Consider the following 19,796-nt stretch of genomic DNA (forward strand, 5'->3'; position numbering starts at 1 on the left):
AATGAGTTAGAGACAGTAAACTAACCTGCAAATATTAGAAATAGTAAAAAAAGTGACACTCTACGATTTGGGAGTTTGGAGACCTCTCTGGTGAGACTGTGTAATTGCACTGAGCATTGTGTTGTGGTCTGGCTGAATCTGATGACTGTGAGTTTACGTTCTTTACGTTGCCTTAGAGGATGTCATTCTTATCCGCATAATTAATCATTTTTATTTAGGATTCAAACCACTTAAATGCACACATTCTGCATACCCATGATTTTAGTTTGTTTAGTCTTGTTTAAATAATACAAATATAAACACATTACCGATCACATTCATCCCATCTCCAGTTGTTTACTGGTGTAGGGCAGGGAGTACAGGTGGCTTTATTAGTGTGGAAGCAAAGCCCTCTTTTTCATAACTAGGAGGTAGAAAGTATTCATAAGAGATGTCCCATCCTTTTGAACAGAGGAGGATGGGTCCCCCTTGTGAGTCTTGGTTCCTCCAGATCTGAGAGAGTTTTCCCCTCTTGCTTCTGTTGCCTGTGTCTTTGTCACGGGGGACTTTTATTTTAATGTAGTTGATCTTCTGTCCTCTAACTGATTCTGTAAAGCTGCTTTGTGACAACGCCAGTTGTAAAAATATGCTATACTAATAAATTTGATGTGAAGTGTATCAGGTACAGCTAGTTACATGTGTCCAGTAGCTAGCTATTTAAGCAGCATCCACTCGGTCAGGTATCCGTTTTGGTGGTCATGTGGATTTGCGTTACAAAACAAATCATTTAAATAACAGGATGGCACCAGAAATTGTTTAAAGCATAGTGACTAGCTATTTAGTTTCAATGCAATAGAAAAAGAACCATTGAACCATTTTATACCATTTAAATGGTAGAAAAAACGCATATATATATGTATGTGTGTGTATGTATATATAATATGGGTTTTTGTTTATACTCAGATTTCTATTATAAACATGGTTCTTTAATGTAGTTCTTGTGTGGCATCACTCAAAGAACCTTTTGAAGCACCTTCTATTTTAAAAGTATATTCTGTTTATAAAATTAAATAATATAAATAAATATATATGCTTGCAACTCAAGACAGCCAGTTAAAGCAAAGGGAGAGGAAGAACAGCTTTGTCAGCAAACTGTTCTCCATAGCCTAGCTTCACTTGCATGAAGCAGGCACTGCAGACATGTTTTGTTTATTTATTTATGTATTTATTTATTTGTGTGTTGGTGATTTTCACCACATTTAAAGAATGTTTTTTAAAATGTATAGCTAGCTCTTTCACTGGTAGTCAGTCAGGCACAACCAAAGAGAGTAAGCTCTAGATGCCGTTTGGGAGGTGGTGTGTGAGGGGTGGGCTGTTGTGAAAATATCAGTTCAAATTCTATTGCTTCATAGGATCACTTTCGGTTTGCTAGATAGCTTGAAGTCCTGCAGGATCTTATCACGAAGAGCAAGAGCAGGGCAGCGACAGCAGACTGCTCCTTTAAAAAGAGACAACAGAGGGGAAAAAGTACAAGAGAAAGAAAAAGGTGGTGTTCTGAGGTCTGGTCAGCTACTAGTTTATGTAGTTATGCACTGCTAACTATTTGGAGTCTATAATTGTTTTGTGATGTCGTCTTAAGGTCAGTGCAGCTTTTTAGTGTTGTAGTGGGACTGATGATGATGATGATGATGCCCTGATGTACTAATAAGTTATAAATGCATATCATCATAATGCCCATCCTCTACGTCTCCTATTTATTTCTAAGGCATTTCAGTGTTGTGAGAAATGACTGAAGTTCTTGGTGATATGGATCTGGTGGCCTGGTAATTGTTTGTTGAGGCTCCATTAATTTTTCACAAGGCTCGAGGCAGTAACCGTGTTTCCATTGATTGTCATAATAATATTTGAAACACTCGGTGGTTTTCTTAGGAAATGCTCCAGCTTTAAAATACAGATATGGTATTGGTTGTATGGATGATGAACCTTCTTTAACAGACAAAGAAAAAAAGGTGAACAAAACCAAATAGAAAGACTTTATTATTTCTGCATGATAAAATATGATTAATAGTAATAGCTGACATACTGATAAATAAAGCACTGAAAATTATTTTCATTCATGTTTTTTTAATATTTAGATATAATAAGTCAATATGTAATACTATGATATTATATAATATACAACATGCTTATTGTATAAATGTGTATTATAGTTCCCTTTTAATAACTTCAGTAGGGCTCTAGTTATTAGTTATTGGTCCAGTGTTTATAGTATATTGTTAATTTATATTAAATAGATTTAATACATTTAACATTTAAACGTTAGCGTTAAAAAATAAATAATAATAAAAAAATAATAATATATATTTATATTATATAAATAATATATATTGATTTAAAACAACTAGTAATTACATTTTCCATGCTGCTAAAATCATTATTATGTATTTTTAATTAATTATAGTATAGTGCAATCATTATAAATCATTTAAAATGACTAAATATAGTAAAAATGCTGTTCATTAGAGAATTTTAAAAGACTTGCCAATAAAGTCCAGCAAATCAAATTTTTGTTCTTCTGTTCTTTTTGTTACTCTCCAGTTTGGATGTTTAATGATTGGCCCTTTTTATAGCGAAGCCACATGAGCAAGTCGTCTACTTTGTAATCATTATTTCTGGTCCAGACACCATCTGCTCAGTTCAGAATTCTGAAACCGTCCTCACACTTGATCGATGGAGCTGTTTCACATCAGAGAAACTCTGGAGTTTACCGCAACACAACACCTTACAAGAGAGCTGTGTTTTATTTTTAAGCACCGTTGCTGTTAGTTTAATCAAAAACAGATGCAGAAGAGGAATAGTTCTAAATACAGTGTCTGGACCTTTAATTGTCTAGAGTTACTCCGAGTCGGCTGCAGAGGGCATCACAGACGTATAGTATTTTTGACCGTGCCTGTTGAGCAACCTCACCTTTAGTTGTGAATTCATCCTTGGTATGGCTGAACAGGTTCAAATCAAAGCTTCAGTAGGATTGGATATTCTGTTCGTTTACAGGTCATTATGATTGGTATGTACCAAGATAGGTGAATGGTTATTTGGAAATCTAGGTTTTAGAAGTGTTTCATGTTTTGTGAATGAGATCTTATTCAAAACAAAGCGCAGATCATTGTAGACTTCTACATAAGTGCATGTCTATGTACCTGCATTATAACACAGACAAAAGGATCATGGGTGAGTGCAGTTTGCAGTGGCTGTGATGTGTACATGTCAAACATTTCTTGTGTAATCGTAGAGTTGCACATCGTTGTTTGAGATGGCACAGTCCGAACACTATGTGGACGGGACAGTGAATGCACATTACACGCAAGTATGTTAGTGGGCTAGGTGAAGGTCCAAGTCCAACACAGGTCACATGTTCACAGATATGCAAATGGGCCTTTATATAGACATATAAAGCAGCCCTTTGTGTAGCACCTTTTCATTTTTAGAATTAAACCGCTGTTCAGATCAGATCAGTGATGAATAAAAAGGCAAGCAATGTAGACTTGGCTTCTAATTGCAGTCCTACGCTTAATGATTGCCTGAAGTGAATGGCTCTACTCCACCCTTTCTTCATTTGGCCAACTGAGCAGAACCTTGTGCTCAGAGTGCTTATCTCAACTGTACAGTAATCCAGTCAAGGAGAAGCTGATGTCAAATCTGACCTCTTATTCTTCATGAATGAGGCTTTCGTTTGTCCTGGTTATCATCTATAATCCAGATTTGAGCTGCTGTTCTGTAATGCTGAGCGTGAGGCAGAAAGGAGTAAAGACATTTTCATGTTGTCTGCTGATTATTATTATTATACTTTTTTTTTTCTTCCTAGTTGGCTTCACGTCTGCCTCCTGCTGCTGTATTGAGGTTAATAAGATCACAGTCCACTGCTGGCTCCTCTCCACTCATCTGCCGTCCATTAATCAGAGCTTAAGCCCATTTAGGGTGCTGGGAGGTCTTTCACACCCACAGTGGACACCAGATAAGGACGTTGCCTGAGTACCTTAAAACACCAATTAATCAAGCTGTCAATGCTATCGACCATTTGTAGGAACAGGCTGCCTAAAGCATGTGGCCTAACTCTGTCCACCCATTAAAAAGACTAAATCGGTGCATGGCAGGGCAGTGAAGCTGTGTGTCTGCAGATACTTGTTTCAACAAATTAAATACTGTATTTCATTTGACGTAAACATCAGTTTATGTTGTGACCTCACATCCAAAAAAAGATAAATGCTCTGCGGGGTGACTGGTTTGAAGGATAGGCTTTCACCTGGGTGCTGCAGGTGTGGCTGCCCACTGCTCCGGGCATGTGTGCTCACGGTCACTATGTGTGTTTGATCACTAATGTGTGTGTGTGTGTGTGTGTGTGTGTGTGTGTGTGTGTGTGTGTGTGTGTGTGTGTGTGTGTGTGTGTGTCCATTTCACAGATGGGTTAAAGGCAGAGGTCAAATTCCACCTGTGCCTACACTAGTGGTGAATATGGTTGTCTTGTTCTCTGTTTTGGCTGTTGTGTAAGCTCGTAGTGTTGTTGAGGCGTTCAACATCACTTTTTATGCAATCATTGGTGTCTGGATATTACATTTGTATTTTCTGTAGGTAAGACCAGTACAGCTTGAATTAAAATGAAATTCCAGGCTGTGAAATAGCTTGAAATATTACATTAAAATATTTTCAGTTTTAGTTGTGCACAGACCAAATGCTTCTTTTATGGTGTCTTGAATATGCTACCAAGTGTAAAGAATCTTCACTTGAGGTAAAGGTGTGCAATGACTAATTAACTTGGGAATTGATTTAGTAGTTGATTAGTTGGTGACTCCATCGCATGCGTTTTTGTGGTAATAAGGAACGGTTCAGGATCAACCACAAATTAAAAGCCAAAGTTTAACCAACCAACAGTGTAGAAAACAGTTACTGCTGTTACCTTTTTACAATAATTCCCCTAATCTGGATGCAAAGCTGTTGTGAGCTGCCTGTCACATGAAGCATGTGGATAAAACCAGTACAGAGCCAAAAGGGAATACGACCATACATCTGTAGCAACGTGTGTGTGGGGAGAACAGAGTTCTATTAATGTGAGGTGAGTTCTATTAATGTGGACACAGGGTTATGAGTGTAAAAAGGAGACTAATCTTCAAGTAAGTCAACCTAGACACGTTGTAAACCGGTCACTAGTAAAATTCTCGTAATGCTTAGCATAGTGATCTGGCATGATTTATCTTTTTTGCTGATCTGAAAAAATATGGGAAGCTGATTTAAAGAAAAACTGATTTAATGTAGTTCGGTTTTATTGCTGCTATTTTGCACATCCTTGGTTTTATATTTTGGCAGTTTTATTGATTTTAAATCCGCAGTAGTTCAAAATGTAACCGTTTAATGAACAAGGTATTCACCTTTATTGTCTTCACTGCTGGGCTGGGCTGGGCTGGGCTGGGCTGGCAGTGTAGGAAATAATTATCTTAAGAAATGTCTTAAGAAAAAAAGTTAAAAAAAAAAGTCTCTCAATACTGTAAAAAGAAGCATCAAAGATCCATATTGTTAAAAATGCAATGTTTTCTGCAGCACAGTGGGCAATGATTGGCCCTAAAAATGCCATTTCAGTTTGGATCAAGGCTTCACCATTAGCATCATAACCTTGAGTTAAAGCTGTGCCGTTGAAGAAAGCGCCCTATCGTGTCGTTAAGTCGGGTTGCTGAGTGTGAGCGGAACAGGCAGTAGCCGGATCGCCTCGCCGTTGCCAAGGCCCCCTGTCAGTCCGGATGTGTCAGAACCAAGGCCGTCCTCTCTTGGGCCACTGCCCACATCACTGGTGTCACTCGCATGGATGGCTTTTCAGAGAAGCGGGGCGTCTCCAGCTGAGCAGTGCTGCTCCCGTCCGCCCGCAGAGAGAGCATAGTAGGCCAGCACTCTGAGAGCACTTCACTGGAGTGAAGGGAGACCCCGGACGAAGGTGTGGAGACGGCAGGGGGGATTCTTGCTGACATGCAGCCCAGTCAGCTATATGTTTTGTGTTCGTGTTTCAGGGCAAAGCTTAGGGAAAGGACACGGAACAACGGTTTGCCAATGCAGTGCCACAGCCCCATCCCTTTCCCTGTTCCTCAAGGGAGACAGTGTGCCGTAGAAGGTAATTGGTGGGGCATGAAGAAGGACAGGATGGCTCTTAACACTTGTCTCTCACTTGGTTTAGACAGAGGAGAGTGATGTAGAGGGCACTTGGCTGCAAAGAGCTGGAAGGGAGGGGAAGAGTTTAGAACTATTGATTTTCTTTGACTCCAACAAAAGCCTAGCTGTGAACATGTCACTTTAGTTCTTCACCTTAGGGATCCTCAAAGCACCATATAAGGTTCCTTCACAGTTTCAAATGAAAGAACCCCTAAAGGTTCATCAGGGAAAGTATGCCATTACTGTTAAGAAACATTTGAAGGTTTTTCAGTTTGAAACTATGTAGGAACCTCTTAAGGTGCTTTGAGGAACCTTCAAGGAACCCTTTGTGTTCCTCAAAGCACCTTTAAGAGGTTCCTTCACAGTTTTAAATTGAAAACCCCCCAAAAATTCAACAGCTAAGCTCTTTTGTAAGTCGCTCTGAATAAGAGCATCTGCTTAATGCCATAAATGTTATGTTAAATTTGCTACAAAGAGTCCTTGTCTACTGTGTATCTCAATTCTCATCATGCTATAATGATGTCTGGGGTGGAATGATGTGATTAGGCCACAATTTGGTTTGATTTGGTTTGATACAATTTAATAATCATGATATTTGAAAGCAGACTTCGCTTTCCGCTGATGCTTGATCCAATAATGACCATAGAGCTTGGAGGACGGAGTGTAACAAGTGGTATACCCGTGTTGGAGTGGGTTGCTGGCTGGTTAATTGGTCCTGGTTGATCAGTCTAATTCAACTTCATTAGATATTATGATTAATTAAACGTGTATGCTCCTCAAGGCGCACTCCCATTTCTACATTGCAGTATCGCAATGTACCCTTTATAAATATTGATATTACATACACATTTGCTAATGTTTACTTCTGTGCGGGTAAGGTCAGGAAAGCCTGTACGTTGGTTAGTGGTTGGTTTCAACCCCTTTAAATGACCTGAACTGGGCTAAAGACTGCTTTCTTCCTCTTTACCAGTCAGCAGATCGTGTCTCGTCTGAAGCACATCCTCAGCCTCAAAAGTGTCCTTCAGTGTATACATGGGTTAGTGCTTTTAAAGCAATCTGTTCCAGCTTCCTGAAGGTTTGGATGTCCCTGTCCAGAGCTAGAGCTTACTTATTCTGTGACAACCATGGCTTTTTAGAACTGGCTTGCAAGGGAACCGAAGGCATGTATCCGTGTGCCGGCTGTCACCCTGGCCAGCACGTCTGGAGAGAGCAGATAGAGGATGGCTTCTGGGCATGGACATCTTGTATAAATGAAGAAGTGTTTGGTTGCTGAGCAGGGATGAGCTGCCTCTTCTAGGTCAGACGCTGGGCACCTGAGGCCACACACAGCTGCCACGCTTTCTGTCCTTCATGATATGCATTTTGTGCACACCAGTGTACCGGCCCGGCACCATCCTGTCCTTTTATGTAATATCACTGTGTTTAGCTTGTGAAGATCTGCCTTCATTACAAACCCAGAACGCACTCATCTCATCTGGCTTATAAAGGCCTTCTGAATTAGCTAGTTAGTGCTGATTAGTAGCAGCAGGTCTGGCTGTACTTTAATGGCAGAATAGATTGCACTACTGTGAGATATGGCCAGATGGGCTTACCTTTTGTTCACTATGTGCACCCATGACCCTGTCGCCGGTTCACTGGTTGTCCTTTCTTGGAGCACTTTTGGTAGTTACTGACCACTGCATGCCTGGGACAGCCTATTAGACCTGCCGGTTTGGAGATGCTCTGATCCAGTTGTCTAGCCTTTGTAATCTGACCCTTGTGAAATTGGCTCAGATTCTGATGCTTGCTCATTTTTTAATGCTTTTAACACTTAAGCAAGTTCAAGAACTTGACTGTTCTCTTGCTGCTCCATGTATCCTTCCTTATGGTCAGTGGAAATGAGTGTAGATATTGCACTGCTTTATTGACTGGGGTTAAGGCATAAATGCTGATCCAGCATGATGCATCATCCAGAGTCAAATGCAAAACAAGCATTGGGGAGTCTCCATTTCCATTTTTTTTTTGTTTTTTTTTTTTTTTAATTAAAAACAGATCATAGATGCTGCTTTGGTGCCTTCTCAGCTAACATACCCATGTGGGGCCTGTATGTATAGCCCAACTGGGAAGCAGTAAGTTTTGGCCTCACATATGGATGCCATCAGTGCCAGTCAGGGTCAGCGATGGGACCAGGATGGGTTATACCTGAAGCCCATGTAGATTGTACACTGCATACAGGGCCTAGATAGGACCCTTGATAGGAGATTTAAGGTTGGGTCCCATTTCCCAATTGGGAAGCCCAACTGGATCCCAATACAAACGCATGTACAAACCCACTCTGAGCCAGTGCTCACTTGGAACCCACCTAGCCCACTTTCCATGTATGTGAGCCCTTTATAAATGTGCAAAGATTGCTAAATGCTAGAAGCAATAATGGAAGAAGTGTTTAATGCTAAACTTCCGAGGCAAATTCTATTTCCAGTATTTCTTATTAAATGTTCAAACCTGATGTTCTTTATGCTGGTTTACTGTTATTAGATGCTTTCTTGTGTTTTTCAGGGGGAAAAAAGTGACAGCTTCCCAAGTTGGAGAGCAAGCAGGTTGCAAATAACGTAATAAATAGCGGAGACACCAGCATCTGCCTCTGGCAACATGTTTAGTGCTTTCTGTCTTCAAAATCGATCGTAAATCACATTCTTCATATTGCCACTAAAGCTTGTTTTAGTGCATTTTCCCCCATGTTTGTAATGAAAACTCAGACTACAGTGGCAGTAAACAATAAATACGGTGAGGTAAAATTGCGCAAAGCCATTCATTGTCATTACACCAAATATCCCAGCTTAACTTTCAACCCATTAAATGCACAATGCACAGACCTCCATTGCTCACACCTGTAATTTAGGAATAACCTGACCAGTTCGCCCCATGAAGGTTGCTGTAGAAGAAAACCTCTCACCATCTGTTACAAAGTGGACTAATTGATGAGCAGCATGTCCCAGAGTAACACAGTGCTCTGTACTGCTCCCAATTGCTAGCAGAGGCTGCCATCTGTATGCTCTGTCTGTATTTTGCTGTGATCTTTGCTCTGTAGTGTGTGTGTGTGTGTGTGTGTGTGTGTGTGTGACCGTATTGTGTTCTGCCGAAGCAGGGCGAGGAGGAGTCCTCTCAGCGGGGAAAGCTGTCCAAACTGAATGGAGTGATGAAAACTGGAGGCGAGGAGGAGAGGAGGGAGATGATCACGCCTGCTCTGAGAGAAGCACTCACTAAACAAGGTACAGCTTGCCTGTGTCAGCATGTTCATTCACACATCCTTGCTATAAGGCCAGCATTATGGAAACCATCAGTGATTTAAAAAATTTATGAAATCAGGTGGGACCATTTATGGAAGTCTTGGCTTACACGTTGCTATAATGCTCCATTTTCACAAATTTAAAAGTAATGGGACAAAGTAAGGAGAAAATGAGATTAAAAGAGTGAAGTGAAATCAATAATCTGGTGCATTCTTAACAAGAAGTAGTGCACGAGTCAGCTCGGCAACACAGACAACCCGGACGACTAAAGTAAAGTAGATGATTGCAGATTTCTTTCTTTAGTAAGGGGGGGGGGGCCTGTTCAACATCTAGTTAAGTTAAGAACGGCAACGAAAAGGAACAGCTCTCAATGTAACACAATACCACAAAATCTGTCAAATGTGGTGGAGGCACTGTTATGGTGTTTATTGGTGATCGCAGGGTCAAGTGTACAGAGCTTAACCTTGGGTCAGATTCGGTCAAATGCCACAAACCTGTACTGTGAAGCTCCATCCTGTTTTGGCTTGTCATGGTCTGAATGATTGTCAGTCTGAATGGCAAATGTTTTAATCAGTTGTAGAATTACAAGAGGAAACTGCATCTCTGCCACCGGTGATGAAGGGTTCAGATTTTCCAAACGTGATTTTCCTGACAGTTCAGTTATAAGCAAACTCATTCCAAGTGTCTTGATATGATTTGTTTTGGAATATAAGTCCAGCCCTTAACCCTTCTGTGCAATATAACCCAGTTCTCAAACCAGTAAGCCACCTCTGCCCCAGTGGATATTTCTTTACAATGGTGGTGATTGGGGACCGGGAACTGGGGGCTCCATTCTTTAAACTTTTGTTTAACCCCATAACACTCCAAAGCTTATTACACACTAAACGCACTACACGTAACTCTCCAAAGCTTATTGCACACTAAACGCACTACACGTAACTCTCCAAAGCTTATTGCACACTAAACGCACTACACGTAACTCTCCAAAGCTTATTGCACACTAAACGCACTACACGTAACTCTCCAAAGCTTATTGCACACTAAACGCACTACACGTAACTCTCCAAAGCTTATTGCACACTAAACGCACTACACGTAACTCTCCAAAGCTTGTTGCACACTAAACGCACTACACGTAACTCTCCAAAGCTTGTTGCACACTAAACGCACTACACGTAACTCTCCAAAGCTTGTTGCACACAAAGGTGTATTTGTCAGTAACTACAGGGACTTCTGTACAAACTGGTGGGGCTATAATTTGTAATAACACTTTCAGACCGCCGACAGACCATAGTCTTTTTAAGGGGTTCAATAATCTTAAGAATGTTCTCAGTCTAAGGTAAACAAACGTTAAGATAAGATAATCCTTTTAGTCCCACAGTGGGGAAAATCTCAGTGTCACAGCAGAAAAGGGATAGCAAGACACTCAGATTCAAAAATGTAGATAAATTACTAATATATACACAATATAAATAATAGAAGTTAAAAAGCAATATTATTTACAGATTATTTACAGGTAATTGCAAATGTGTGGGAGGAGGGTATTGCACATTGTATTTGTACATTGAGGGACCTCTATTCCCTGAACATGTGTGTGTAGTTCAAGTGTGTGTGTATGTGGTCCGCTGGGAGCAGTGCTGGTTGTGGAGTCTGGCGGCAGCAGGAGGTGCTGCTGCATAAAGGACTATATGTTTTGAAAATTATGTTTAAGAACATTCTTATGAACTCAATGGTCAAGATGACCTCAGCGCAACACATCCACTGAACCTATGTGTCTTATAATGAGTTTTATATGTAATAATAAATGATGGATGTGGTAAATTTACAGCACCTTCTTTATACTACAGTGCTTCTGCCTCTGCACTGTGAATGTATTTAAAATCATAGGTTTTAGGACAAAACATGGTACACACTCTTACTGAGCAAGTTAATAGGAAGACTATGCTAAAAGTGAGTTGGGCCTTTGCTCATTGCAGCCTCAGCTTTCTGTTCTTGGCTGACAAAAACCGGGCCCGACATGATCTTCCGACATGACTATGGCCGTTCTCTGTCGACCTCTCTTCATCAACAAGGCATTTCTGTCTGCCTCCTGTCTTTTAGCGCAGCATTCTGAGTAAACTCTAGAGACTGTTGTGCTGAAAAATCCCAGGAGGTCAGCAGTACTCAGACCAGCATGTCTGGCACCAGCAACCATCCCACGATCAAAAACACTGATCATATTATTGAAGCTGCTGGCCAGTATGAGTCTGAGTTTATACATTACACTGCTGCCACATGATTGGCTGATTACATTATAACTGCTTGAATGTTCGGGGTGTACAGGTCTTCGCCGAGTGTGCACTGGCTAAAACTCGTTCCATCATCTTAAGTCATTTCTTCTTTTAGCTGCAGTAATTTGTCCCTCCATCCGTCCGGCCTCCAGATGCTGGCCGTCTGAGGATAATTACTCTGGCCTATTCCCGCCAGCTGTGTATGGTGTTCCTGCAGTACACCTATTTTTCAGCTTGGTTTTATGTTTTGTGGCTATTTCCAATGCAGATTCGTAAGGCGCTGACCAGAGTACTGTGCTGTCAGGCCAGCCTCCACCTCCTACCTCATGCAGCGCCACAGCCCAGTAGTGCCAGTGCTAGTGACTGTTCACAACAGTGCTTAATGATGCAGCAAAACCCAATTACCTCTCTCCTTCTGGAGCTCCCCCGAGTGTCCACCTCTACACCTTTCATTAGCACTGCCTGCCTCCTACACTCGCGCGCGCGCACACACACATGCACACACCCACACTCAAGGATGCAGCATATAAATCTCCTAACACACCAGTGTGGATTGTGTTCCCATCGCACGTCGTAAACAGAGTTGATGTGGAAGTCATCGTTCGTCTTCCTTGAAGTCAGTTGGAAACTGTGGAGGAACCTCTTAAGATGCTTCAAGGAACCTTCCAGGAACATTTTCTTCTCCTAAAAAAAAACAAAAAAACAAATCACCTTTCCTTAATGGTTCCTCAGAGCTTCAAGAAAAGGTTTTTAGTAGAAAAAGGTTTGTAACCAGAAACCAGAAATGGCACCGTTGTTGATTGGTGAGCTGATCTTCACTCTGTTCTGACGCTGAGGTGTTTAAGACCTCCAAAAGCACAACTGCCACATACTGCCATGCCACAGTTTAAATACTTCTCCAATAAAATGTCTGGCCAGTTCTGGTCCTATGGTGGTCCCGCTCCAGTTCTAAAACAACCGATAAGGGTGGCTACAAATGTACACTAGATTTCCTAGAAAACATCTGTTCACTCTCATTTAGATTGATTTTGCAGTTGTAAACTGTAAAGCAAAAAAAAAAAAAAAAAAGAGCATGGCTAGCATCTTGTTGTCCTTCCATTTTGCCCTGTTTTGTGCTTCGTTGTAGAACACAAACAATCCCTGCAGCTATCATTAGCTAAGACGTTGAAGTGGGACGAGCGGGAGAGAGTGGAGGGCTGTTGAGATCTGAAATTGCAGTGAAAATAATGATGTGGAAGTAATCGTGCTAATTTGGCGCCGGATCAGACCTAGAAGTGGATTGTGTGTTTTGTAGGATGCTAATGGTGTAGCGTAAATTGCAGTGGCAAGGGTGGAGTGTTTGGGCTGTTTTTGAAGTAGCTGTTTTAGTGGATCATTCGCCTGAGCTCGAAAACTTTGTTCTATTTCAAGCGATGATGTGATTTAAGGGAAAGAGTATAAAGAAGGCCACACACATCATTAAGGACTGTTTTAGCTGAGGGTGTAAGAAAATACTGATGTATCGAAGTATTGCAATATTATGTGGAAAAGTGACCAGTTTTACTCTTATGTTGTTGTGCCAGTGCCTTTTTTTAGAAGGCGCTGCAACATATTCACCATGGCTTTGTTGATATCGGGAGATGCATTCCCTTAAAAAAAAAAAAAAAAAAGGCAGTGTGCTTATTTATTTTTTTTATTTTATTTATTTTGTTGGTAAATACTTCTTTCTAGTCTTACCCCATTGTTGCTGATGCAGCATCATTAGGTACCCACTGCGCTCAGAAGTCTCCCCACGGTTCCCCAGCTCTGATACAACAGCTAACGGATGCCTATGCTGACCAACATCACACTAGGAGTGATGTGGAGAGAAAGTGCCGTCACAGAGAGGAAGAGCAAGGCCAATTGTGCTCTCTCAGACTCCGGCTGCTGATGATTCGGGATTCGAGCCAGCGATGCTCTGATCATAGTGGCAGCGTCTTTGTCCTTGGGACTGGGCAGTTCAGGTGAAAGGATAGTCCAGTTTTAAGCTGTCTTAGCTTTATCGGGGGGTACTGTAATTGAAGGATCCAACCTTGTGTGTCGTTGACAGTTTCACACCTTCCTCCTAGAGAGCGTGACTGATCTGTTGGTCGGAGAGGTGGACTGGGAGCATCCAGGCTTTTTTCTGTCTTGGCACCGAAGTGGTGGAAAGAGCGTCCCCTGGGTGTCCGAATGACAGAGTCGCTCGCTGTCTCACCTCTTCCAAGAGTACTTGGGCGGAGTGTAGTGTGGACTTTTGTATTTAGTGGCATCTAAGCTTGGAGGTATCTTTCGGATCCTAGCCAATACAAACTAGCCAAGGGTATTTTCTGATAAAGCACTGGTAAAGCATTTTTTCTAGATAAGATCATCTGCTAAAGGCCTTAAATGGACGTTAAGCCCTTAACTTGCACCTTGAATCTCAATTTAACACTCTTCAGCACCAAAACGAATAGCTGGAACTGATAGAAATTAAGTATATTACGTACATCCTAAATAACACTACACTGTGGGCAAAAAGTATTGGGACACCTGTTCATTCGCACAGCATTGCTGTGAGGATTTGATTGCATTCAGAGCATTAGTGAAGTCAGGATGTTGGATAACCCCTGCCTTACCTCATTCCCCGCTCCCCAACTCCTCCCAGAAGCGTTAAAAGGATAAAGGTAAAGGATAAAGGTGCACGTATTCGTCACTGTACAGTGTGGACTGTACAGCGAAATGTGTCCTCCGCATTTAACCCATCTGGTAGTGAACACACACTCACACACACACACGTGTTAGGGGCAGTGAGTACACACACACACCCAGAGCGGTGGGCAGCCAACTCCAGCGCCCGGGGAGCAGAGAGGGTAAAGGGCCTTGCTCAAGGGCCCAACAGTGGCAGCTTGCCGAGCCCGGGAATCGAACCCACAACCCTGTTATCGATATCCCGGCGCTCTAACCGCTGAGCCACCACTGCCCCATGTATGAATGTAGCACCATCCAGCATTCCAGAGAACGCAGTTCCACTGCTCCACAGATCAATGCTGGGGAGCCGTTGTACTCCTCTAGCCCACTCCTGGCATTAGGCATGGTCCCAATAGGTTCATATTCATCTGCTCCAGAGAGTCCAATTTCACAGGAAGCAGACAAGCTGTGTGTGTGTGCATTTGCACATCTGTGCCAGCAATGGGTGCCACCTAAAGTAGCTGAAAGCTTTTATTAGAAGGGGTGTACACAAACTTTGGGACATGCAGTGTATGTAATTTCCTACTACAGGTTGATGGCTGTGACGGATAATACCGATGGGCTTCTGCGTTCAGCAGGTTCAGCAAGTATCTCCAAATCCAGACGTCACAGATTCGTACTGGTGTAAATTTGCGGATCTCGTCAGCAGTCACTTCAATTACAGATCCAGCTCGAACAAGGCCTCAGTCTCAGTTGAGAGCGGTAGTCGGGTGCGTGCTCTGTAGCTCTCAGAACAAGGCGTTGCTGCTTTGAATGCAGCTCTATACAGCTGGCTTAATTAATAAGGATGAGGAATGTAGGATGTGCAAATGTTTGGCGGGATCTTTTGTGCTGCTACAGAATAAAGTCGGCACTAGCGAGGAATGCCGAGTGTCTGTGTGAGAAGTGTGTAGCAGGGATGTGAAATGGAGACAGCTGTGAAATGTGGTGCTCTGCAGCAAGTGTCTGGAAACACTGATAGCTCTCAGCTGTCCGTCAAAGCTTGTCGCGTTATTCCTTGAAGGCAGAGACTGTGAACCTACTCTTTTGTTTCTCTTGACCATGACAAATCAAGTCCTTGGGTGAAGATGGTCAGGAGCTCATCTCCTCAAGCAGTTGTTCCTCAGGTCTGTTTATTGAATTGTGGCTCTTACACATGCATTTTGTCCCCAAGAGGTAGGATGGAAAAAAACGATAAGTGTAGTATCAAAAGGATTTTGGTGGGAAAATGTTATTAATTGATTGAAGGCCCATGTATTTATTATATTTATGGGTTTATAATTGATTACACTTTTTATGTAAATAATGTTAGTTTATATAATTTATTTTAAGCCTGCATTTTAAATAGTAAGTCTTGGCACATTGGTCCTGATTTGAGTAAAGCTTCTACTGAGCCAATTTAACACCCTGTTAATTTGCCTCATTGGGTTTTCGTTTTTCTTTTTGTGGTGGGCTTGGGCGTGGAGAGAGAACCTCTGCTCTGATTGGCTGGTTTACTTCACCAAGGCAGCCCACAATAGCCATATAGTCATGTGTCTTATTTTCTTTTGCTGTCCTCTCTGGCTCCTCTCAGTGTCCAGTCAGCACTGTGTGCTGTTAGCTAGCTGAAGACACTCTAGTAGGGTCTGGTAGGGTTAGCTATTAGCCTAGCACCTGGCTAGCACCTGTTTGCTTCACCAGCTCTCCCCTGACCCTTGCTCTCATTTTAACTCTTCACCTTGCCAGCGGGTGAAGTTAAGTTTTCCAGCTCTGTTTTGGTAATTCCAGATTTGTTTCGAAGAGAGAAGAGTATGTCCCTTCCATGTACCAAACTCTTTTATACATTCTAGGGCACATTTTACTCAGTATTAATATATCGAGGCATGTTTCTAGCCACTTGTGTTCATTTCCTTGCATCCGTAATCAATCATTAAATTCATAAATTCCTGGGTTGAATAATCTACAGACTGTTGTATCATTAATCGTGTAACCATTATTCCTTCTGTGGTAGCAATTTTTAATAAAATTCCAGCCGATTTACCAGCTTCAAATACCAGATGTACTTGGGGTCAACAGAAATGGTTTTATGTAATTGATGTTGATGACTGGTTGACTTTTGACCAATTTTTGCAGCCCTAAGTGTGTGTTGGAGTAGTGAGTATGCACCAGTTACAAGGTATATAACCCTCAGTCACAGCGTTGTCAGTCACAGCTAAGCTGCTCAGATACGGAGTCTTCCCACTGAGCTTATCCCTGCACTTCTCCCTGCTCTCTGACTCTGCACAAACGGAAGCCGTTCTGCAGAGACACTCCAACTCAATCAAATCTCTCTCCACTGCGGCCTCATCCAGCTATCTGCAGACTTAAAAGGCTGGAATGACTTTTGGGTGTAGATGTAGAGTTCATCTAATGAATGCAAAGGGGAAAAAGACGCATCGTATTAGGATGATTAGTGCATAGCTTCCTCACAGGCTGCCAGCGTGGGCTCCTTGCTGTGTCCTCGTTTGGGTTTTAGTCCAAAGCAATCAGCAGTGGCTTTTAGTGTGCAATGGAAAGCGTGATACTTACAGAAAGTACTCCCCTGTTTTTGTTGCTACCTATAGTGGAAAGCCAAAATTCACTTTAATTCACATTAATGCACCAAAATCTGTTTAGGGAGTGCAGAGATTGTAAGTCAGGTTACGGCTTTTAAGAATGCTGTGATGTGAGAACTTTTCGGTCCTCTTTACTAAGCGGAATCTGCCGATACCTAATCGATACCTAGATCAGCATCGGGGCCAAATCAGGCATATTTTAAAAGATCAGCTTTGTTGGCTGTTGAAGCCTAATTAAGTTCTGGTTCTTGGTTTTTGCCATTCTAGTGGAGCATCCTATAGCTTCCGCTACGCCCCATTCAGGGACATTATTCACAGCCAGCTGCAGTGAATTGTTCTCGGTAGGTAACATATAATAATGTTTCTAAAGAAATAATAAAAAATAATATTTCCTTGGGCATTACATGCAACATTTACAGAGATCTCATGTAGCTGTATTTACCTAGATATCACTGATTAGGACTTTGCTGTTAGAACCAAAGACTAAATGCATCAGACCTCCCACACTGTTTGAATCTGACCTCTGAATCAACCAATTACGTTCTGATTTCCAGTGGGTGGGACCAGTTGTGTCTGATCGAACATTATTCTAGGCCTTCTGGAAGTTCTACATCATGGAGTATGAAACTGAGCGGTAGGGTAACTCGGTGGCAGCTGCTGAAACTTCTACATACCAGGTGAAATGCATGTTAATGTCCTCTTGCAAGCCTCTGCTCAAACATGCCTTTCAAGCTTTGGATATTCACCTACAATCTAGAATTGTTCAAGTAGATGTTGGAAGAGCATTTCCATTAGTTTAACGCGAACAAATTGGTTCCTGGGGATCCTAGAACCAGTCAGAAATGAGGGAGCCATGCTGCTTTGCCATCAGCAGCTGCAGTCTGGGAGAGCACAATTGACAGGCTCTTTAAAGATGGGTAGATGGCCCTCCTCCCTTGTTTCCCTTGGCTCCCCTTATTTATTTATTTAATTATTTAACAGTTTTAATGCTGTGTAGTTCAGTGGTGTGATGCTGTACTGTAATCTGTATCTTCAGTTGTTCTCAAAGCGTATATTACCATTTCAGGCTCATGGAGTTCAGCTGAATACATTTACGATGGGTTCAGCTGGAGGCTGACTTAAATGAATCCATGTTTACTCATGAACTCATGAATTCGTCTATGCAGCAGTAGTTCCGCAGTACACTGTGTCAAAGCATTTAACTACAGCTAGACCCTGCTACAGGAGCACGCCCTCCAACTAAAGATCACCTCTTTAGTTTTGCTATGAGGCTAATGTAGCTAAAAATGGAAACCAGTACCCCACCACCTTACTGTCATTCTAGTTGCGGGCCTAAATTATCTCGCACTTTCCTCAAACCACATCAAGCTGTTACATGAACTCAGATTGACTTGCTTTTGACTTTTGTGTAAAAATACACCTACAAGCTCCTATGTATACTAGTCTAGAATGATTATAATAGTACTCAGTGAGCTGAGTAGGTGGTGGGATTTGGTCCCACCGATGGCATCTGCAGCTGTATGTATGGATGTCCCCATTTAATCTATTGGGGCCAATTTAGACATATTTTAATGGATTGGGTAACTGATACAGTTCTGATCCTTTGCCTTAATCATTTTGGAACAGTGCTATCTGGCATCCTCTAGTTGCCATCAATATACAGTTATTCACAGCCCGCTGCAGTGGGGGGTGTTTTTAGTAGGTAACAAAGGTTTACAGGTGGTATTTGTAAAGTATTTGACCGTGGAACATGAAAGCGGGACACAATATCTGTGGTTCTTGTAGTGCACAGTGGTATTTTGACTGTGGTTGAGAGCTGTGATGCCTCTCCTCCAGACGTTTGTCCACTTTCTGCTGTTTTTGGCTATATTTGAAAAGAAACTACTGGGAGCTAAAAGATCAGGAAGGTCAGTCGGGCCGGATTATCCGATGTGTTTGATGTGCTGACATCAGAGTGTGCTGGCTAGAGAGTCAAGTTCCCCAGGACGAGCCAGCCTTGATCAAGGCTTGTGCTTTTGCAGGATATGTGTATATGTGCATGTGTATAAATAAAAAGCTCAATTTCATCTAAAGTGATAAATAATAAAATTGTACTAGCAAACTTTAATAAATCAGATTATTAGTCTATGTACAAAGTTCTGTGAACCCTTTGGAATCTTTAGAATTCTGCATGAATTAATTATTAAGTTTTGTGGCATAATCCCAATGAAAGTCCACAAAGTCATTGTTGTAATTTTGTCAGGGTTAAAACTATGAATGCACATTTAGAATCAGCCATTTTATTATCATAGTTTTTCTATTATTATTATTATTATTATTGTAGAATTTGAATTGCCAGCTTGCCATATGTAGCATTTGTATATTCAGATTCTTTCGTCAAGCCATTTAGCCTAACAGCAAAGCAGCCCTCCATCGTGCTGTATAGTAGAAAGGAGGTTTTGGTGCTCTCACCCGCTCTGTGGTCAGAGAAAATGAAGGGGCTCGCTGCCTAGACCTGCTGCCAGACCAAACACCAGACACCAGTGGAACTGCAAGTTGGCCAAGTTTCCAAAATAAAACAACGAAGCAACACAACTGACCCTGACACAAAACCTGTCTGTTACAAATGCGAAAAGTTAATAGAAACAAAAGGCTCTCGCTTTTCCCCAATGATTTCCCTAATGATTAATGACTTTGACAAAGCTAGCATAGTGTAGAGTGCCGGATTGGTCTGGACAGGATGTTTTTTCCAGCCTGTCAAGGGGAAAAGCCTTTAAAATGTGTCTCTGGGTCACGGTTTCTCAAGCTCCTTTATAGTGGAGAGCGCCCCTGGT

General features: G+C 41.8%; 1 protein-coding gene across 2 annotated transcripts in view; it reads left to right on the forward strand.

The window, feature by feature from the left end:
• Nucleotides 1-19,796, forward strand: part of tyw1 (tRNA-yW synthesizing protein 1 homolog (S. cerevisiae)) — a 91,130-nt gene that overhangs the window by 11,016 nt on the left and 60,318 nt on the right. The window contains exon 8 of one of the 2 annotated variants that reach the window (XM_072691248.1): nt 9,290-9,416. In XM_072691248.1, coding sequence (XP_072547349.1) covers nt 9,290-9,416 — 127 coding nt within the window. The remainder of the gene's footprint in view (nt 1-9,289; nt 9,417-19,796) is intronic. The other variant, XM_072691249.1, reaches the window with a different exon arrangement.

This window comes from Salminus brasiliensis, chromosome 11 (assembly GCF_030463535.1).
Source record: "Salminus brasiliensis chromosome 11, fSalBra1.hap2, whole genome shotgun sequence".
NCBI classification, from domain to species: domain Eukaryota; kingdom Metazoa; phylum Chordata; class Actinopteri; order Characiformes; family Bryconidae; genus Salminus; species Salminus brasiliensis.